This window comes from Syngnathoides biaculeatus, chromosome 17 (genome assembly GCF_019802595.1).
Source record: "Syngnathoides biaculeatus isolate LvHL_M chromosome 17, ASM1980259v1, whole genome shotgun sequence".
NCBI lineage: Eukaryota > Metazoa > Chordata > Actinopteri > Syngnathiformes > Syngnathidae > Syngnathoides > Syngnathoides biaculeatus.
This window is the reverse complement of record NC_084656.1, coordinates 17,256,772-17,263,147: the sequence shown is the minus strand read 5'-3', so window position 1 is coordinate 17,263,147 and position 6,376 is coordinate 17,256,772. Positions and strand designations below refer to the sequence as shown.

Sequence of the window (6,376 nt, the reverse complement as noted above, 5' to 3'; positions counted from 1 at the left end):
AATATAGAATAATTCCAAGTTGTTGTAGCCTTACAACTAACAAAATTAAATATAAATACAGCAATAAAAAGATGGTGTTTTGCACAAAGTTGATTATTAAAATTGAAACAATATGAACGCGACGAAAAAAGTGAAATACTTGAAAAAATAATATCAGTCTTTGTATTTTATTCGAAAATGTACATTAGTTTGCTCATGTTAAACTATCTTACATTTAATTATATTCAGGGGAAAGAGGAAGAAATGGCGTCAGTTTGCCGCATGAATGTTCTGAAAATATTATTTTTTGGAACATGACCAAAAAAAAGGAATTTTATTAATGTTGATCAACGGAAATGCGCGCATTTGAATATGAAAGACGTCTCGTGGAATTATTACAACGCGTGTACGACTCATACTTGTGGATACTTAGCATTGTAGATGGAGAAAACAAAAACAAAACAAGTTCAGCGTTTTTACAGTTGCAGTTTAAGTGAGACCACGCCCACGCGATTTTTCAGCGCGTCTTTGCGGGTGGGGGGCGTGGACGGGGGGCGGGGGGGGGGGTTCTGCGACCAAGGTCATTGACAAATTCACCTTCAGCTGTTCGCGATTGTGCGCGGCAGCCAATGAGCGTCGGAGGCCGAAAACTGTCCACCAATTGCAAAACGCGTGGAGCTCAAACCGGCCGAGCCACACGCGCGATCTCTCAGGCCCAGGCCGGAACTGGTCCCCCAAGAGCCGGACTTCATGGACGAGTTCGCAGCAACTCTTTAGGCGGTTATGTTGGCCCCAATCGCCACTGGACTTTTGACCCAGAACTTGTAGCTGTCGTCTCCATTCAGGTAAGTTAATTGTTTTAGTGCCAAGATGTCCGAAAGAGCCCACAGTCCAGGTTCGGAGTGCCAAAGCCGCCCGTATGACTTCAGCCGAGCTTGCACGCAGAATTTGAGCCAAGACGGTCTCGGGGCGTCGTCCTACCCCCAGCTCCCCCTGCCAGAAGCGGGGGTCCTCTACAAGCAGGCCGCCTACGGTGGGCTCCCGTCGGCCGCCCCGCAGAGCTTCTTCCCGTTCCCGTCGCTGGGCGCCGGTGACTACCGCGCCGCGGAGCTCCAGGCCGGGGAGTTCGGCCAGCCCAAACATTGGTATCCGTTCGCCGCCCCGGACTACACCGGCCAGGTACCCGGTGTGACCGCGGCCGCGCAGCCCACCAACCTGAGCCCCCCGATTGCCGAGACCCGGGAGCAAATTAAGATGGTCGACATCAAGACGGAGAAAGACACCGGGGACGAGTACCCGGGGGAGATGAAGCTCCAGCAGTACCCGCCGCCCCCCGCCGCGATCCCTCCCCACGGAGTCTTCTACTCCAGCCCCTGGAACCCGAGCTTCTGGCCCGGTATCAGCCACCTGACCCCGCCCGGCAGCGGAGGAAGCAGCCACCAGAATCCGTCCACGTCTTCTGCGTCGTCGCCGTCCATGTCCCCGTCGCCGCCCAGCAACGGGGTGCCTGCGAACGCCTTCTTCGGCGTCAACCCCGGCCAGGGGGCCCCCGGACCTCAGGGCCAGAACCCGGCCTCGTCGACTCGGAGCAGCGGCTCGTCCAGCGGCGGTTGTAGCGACTCTGAGGAGGTAAGCTTTCCCACCTTCGATGACCCCCTTTGGAAACCAAGTCATTAAGTGAAATGAGTCTCTACAAAAAAAAAACAACAACAAAAAAAAAAAACCTCTTTTCTTTCAACACCGCTGCAGGAAAACCTTTCCACCGAGGAACTGGAGCAGTTTGCCAAAGAACTTAAACACAAACGCATCACTTTGGGTTTCACTCAAGCTGATGTTGGCCTGGCTTTGGGTAATCTTTATGGTAAGTTTTTCCAAGTAAGTACACACTAAACTAAAATCAAACGTAGATTTTTAAAAGACTACAGGTCAACTTTTTTGTTGGAGGTAAGGATTTCATTCTCCTTTCTCTCGAAAAAAAAAAAATATATATATATTTTTTTGGAGTAACGCTACCATTGTTGAAAGTAAACTGGGGTAAATTGACTGACTCAACATCCTAACCTATTTTGAAGTGTTGTGTACTCAGATGCGATGATCAACACAAGCTGCTTATCCTCACAAGGGTCACGGGAGCGTCCTCCCTGAAAGCCGACGCAGTGCCGAGACTGACCTTTGAGAGGCGGCGTGGTACCCCAGGGCCTCTAGACCATGCGGGGGTGTCGAACTCATTTTTGTCGCGGGCCACATTATAGTTAGTTTCCTTCAGAGGGCTGTTATGAATGCAAAACCATGAAAATCTTTCACCTCATCACATTCACAAATGAAATTTAAGAGCTAGTTTTGTAATAACAAATCAAGGGGAATGAGGTTTTTGAACTATTGCTGTTGCTTGGGCACAGAATATTGATTTTAATCACGTATGATGTAAGAATTTCAAACTTTAGTACAGTGCTGTTGTTTTTTTTTTTAAATCATGGAAGTCGATACTCATAATTTGCCTTCGCGGGCCACCTAAAAGTATGCGGTGGACCAGATTTGGCCCCCGGGCCTTGAGTTTGACACCTGTGCTCTAGACAGTAGAACATATCGAAGTGAAGCTCAGTGTTAGTTTATGTGGTAACTTTATGGGGGGGGGGGGTTGTTTTTATTGTCGTGTATTGACTAGTAAGGTACGTTATACAAAGCCCAAATCGACAAGGCAGGGGAAAATGGAGGATAAACGCAAAAATATTTGAGACTTGTAACAAATCGGGGCCTTGCCAACCTTGGAATATGCTCCCAATTTCTGATTTTTTTTTCCTCTTTTTTTGGGGGGGGGTTGGTTTTCCCTCAGGTAAGATGTTCAGCCAGACGACCATTTGCCGCTTCGAGGCCCTCCAGTTGAGCTTCAAGAACATGTGCAAGCTGAAGCCCCTCCTCCAAAGATGGCTGAATGAGGCCGAAACGTCGGAAAATCCCCAGGATGTAAGTCCTCTCTCGACATCTGCCGTCTACTTTACAACACAACAGACGAGCGCATCCGATGGGGGATCACACGGGCGGGAAAGTGTGTGTGGGGGGTTCACCGTGGCTAAATGTCCTGCTGAGAGCCTCAATGGGCCCCCCCACACTACCCCGCTCCCATTGTTGACCACCTGTATAAAAAAAAAAAAAAATGTTCCGAACCTTGACCTTGCACGAGGGCCCTCGCAGGTAGAGCGGTGATCAAAATTTGTTCGTGTGCTCGTTCAGATGTACAAGATCGAGCGGGTTTTTGTGGACACCAGGAAGAGGAAGAGGAGGACCAGCCTGGAGGGGGCCGTTCGCTCGGCTCTGGAGTCCTACTTCATCAAGTGTCCCAAACCCAACACCCAAGAGATCACTCACATCTCGGATGATTTGGGCTTGGAGAGAGATGTAAGTCATTTTTCTTTGCTTTTAACTGTTGATTTGAATGGGACAAATTAAAAAAAAAAAATTAATCGCAAGAAGCCGCTTGAACGGTCCACGTGTCAATCAGTTGTCTTTGTAGACTTAGAGAAAGCCTATGACAGAGTACCAAGAGAGGAACTGTGGTACTGCATGCGCAAGTCCGGTGTGGCGGAGAAATACGTTAGAATCGTACAGGACATGTATGAGGGCAGCAGAACAGCGGTGAGGTGTGACGTCGGTGTGTCAGAAGTATTTAAGGTAGAGGTGGGAATGCATCAGGGTTCCGCGCCGAGGACTTTCCTGTTTGCGGTAGTAATGGATGGGCTGACTGATGAGGTGAGGCTACAGGGAGAAGAGATAGTGAGGGTAGACAACTTCAAATTCTTGGGCTCAACAATACCGAGAAATGGAGAGTGTGGTAAGGAAGTGAAGAAACTGTTTCCAAGCGGGGTGGAACAGTTGGCAGAAGGTGTCTGGTGTTCTATGTGACAGAAGAGTCTCCGCGAGAACGAAGGGCAAAGTTTATAAAACGGTGGTGATGTACGGATTAGAGACGGCGGCACTGAAGAGACAACAGGAAGCAGAACTTGAGGTAGCAGAAATGAAGATGTTGAGGTTCTCGCTGATAGGATTAGAAATGAGGTCAAGGACGGCCAAAGTTGGATGTTTTGGAGACGAGGTCCGAGAGAGCAGATTTAGATGGTTTGGACGTGTTCTGAGGCGAGAGAGTGAGGATATTGGTAGAAGGCTGCTGAGGATGGAGCTGCCAGGCAAAAGAACGAGAGCAAGACCAAAGAAAAGGTTGATGGATGTTGTGAGGACAGTTGGCTGTTAGAGAGGAGGATGCACGAGATAGGCCTAGATGGAAAAAGGCGATCCCTAATCGGGACAAGCCGGGGGAAAAAAGAAGACTGTGGTCCCAAGTGTTGGTCTTCATCCAGCCCTTTTTAGTATCTCGGTGACTGTTAGCATTGCACTCAAAGCTTGATGGCAAATTGCTACCATATTTGGCCACTGTACCGGTTTGTAATTTGGGATGAATCATTATTTTATTTACGAGTTAGCGCAACTCATTTTGATAGGATTTCAGGAGGGGGACCGACTCAACTGTTTAGTCCGGTTCCCCGCTGTACAATTCGGATCAATAAATTCAGATTTTTATGGCTTTGCCGAGTATGTTGAAGGAATTTGGACAACTGGTTGATTTCTGTCATGAAGTGGATTTGGGTGAGTTGATCTTGTCCTGATCAATATGGCGAATGGCCGCAACTAGCAGAGGCGAACTCGCAACACCACATTGTTTAAATGTTGACTTCCTGCCAAATTTTGATCGAAAGAATGCGCAAACAAAGGCTCGGGACGCAAACTGAGAATCTAGAAAGCAATTTTATCACCACGTGCGAGTACTACTTTATTTTTGCCGCGACGACGCGTCGTTCACCGATGAAATTCAGCCCTTTTGTGTTCACTGAGGCGGACGAGCAATCTTTATGCTAAGCGAGCACTCGAGCAGATGATGAGTCAAATTTGCCTTTTGACGATCGCATGACCCGGATGACGATCGGGGGAACCTCCCTGGCGGTAACGATGCTTTCCCCGACGTCGTCATGATACTGACTGCTTGTCTTGACCACGTGAGATGATAGCCAGAACTCAGAAAATGACTTGATCCCCCCTTTTTTTGCCATTGCTGACTAATTGCAAACCTCGTCCCGTGCAGGTGGTCCGGGTGTGGTTCTGTAACCGTCGACAGAAGGGCAAGCGCCTGGCCCTGCCGCTGGACGAAGAGTGCGACGGCCAGTACTACGAGCAGAGCCCGTCGCCTCTCGCCGCGGCCGCCCCCCACCTCCCCGGCCAGGGCTACCCTCCCCCGTCCGGCTTTCCCGGAGCCCCGCCGACGCTTTACATGCCGCCTCTTCACCGGCCGGAGGTCCTGAAGCAAGCGCTGCACCCGGCGCTGGTCGGCCACCTGACCGGATAAGAGGCTGCGGCAGCGCCGGCAAACCGCCGCTCTGTCCGAACCTTTCCTCGGGGGAGGGGGTGACTGTTCAAAGTTCAAAACCCATCGCTGCAGTTGCGTTGGACTGATCGCTCCACACCAACTACTTGAAGTGTTTTGCTAATGCGTGCAAATTATTCAACTGGCCAGTAGTTTGTTTTTTTTTTTTTTTTTGGTCATGGAGGTGATAAATTGTTCCTGAGTCTTTTTGGGGGAGTGGGGGGGGGGTAATTGGAGAGATAACAAGGGGAGCTGTGGTTCGAGATCTCTTCTACTTTATGGATTCAAGTGTTTTGATGTCAAAACAAAAACCTGAAATCTTAGTATGTCAGAAGGAAAACAATGTTTTACTTCTGTAAAAAGTGCAGTGTGTAGTTTTTTTTTGGGGGGGGGGTGTCATGCAGATGACTAATTATCGGGGGGGGGGGGGTCATTTGACAGTTAATGAGGGGAGGTGTGGTTCAAGATGCAGTCTACTTTATGGATTCCAGTGTTTTCATGTAAAACTGAAATCTTCGTATGTCAAAATGAAAGCAATATTTTACTTCTGTAAAAAGTGCCTTTTTAGAAAGTCTTAATCATCTTTTTTTTTTGTTTTTTTTTTTTTTGAGAGATTGGATGCAATATTTTGAAAACAAAATGGTCGTTGCTGCTAATTTTCTCTGCTTTTCTTGCACAATTTCAACATTTGATCTCAGGTCGATCCTTTCCTTGACTATTTTCGAAAAGTCAAGGTTTGACATATTTTGGCATATCTACGGTGTACCTTTTACACTGCTGGCATCTTATTAGCAAATAAAACTGCGTACATCTTTTTGAGGAATGTAACTTGTTTACCCTTTTAAAAAAATATTACTTTAATAGACAGTTATAAAAGTCAACCTTGTCACGAAACAATCTGGCAGTGTAAATGGATTCTAATTTATTTAAAAGGTTGGCCTTTTTGACTCAACATCTACATACCTAGTCAAATAGCAGATTTTTTTT

General features: G+C 47.9%; 1 protein-coding gene across 1 annotated transcript; it reads left to right on the top strand.

The window, feature by feature from the left end:
- Nucleotides 1-568: 568 nt before the first annotated feature.
- On the top strand, nucleotides 569-6,205 carry pou5f3 (POU domain, class 5, transcription factor 3). The gene is made up of 5 exons (XM_061800805.1): nucleotides 569-1,608; nucleotides 1,729-1,840; nucleotides 2,813-2,943; nucleotides 3,211-3,375; nucleotides 5,111-6,205. Exons 1-5 carry the CDS (start codon nucleotides 850-852, stop codon nucleotides 5,369-5,371), a joined length of 1,428 nt encoding a protein of 475 aa, XP_061656789.1. The 5' UTR covers nucleotides 569-849; the 3' UTR covers nucleotides 5,372-6,205.
- The last annotated feature ends 171 nt before the right edge of the window (nucleotides 6,206-6,376 follow it).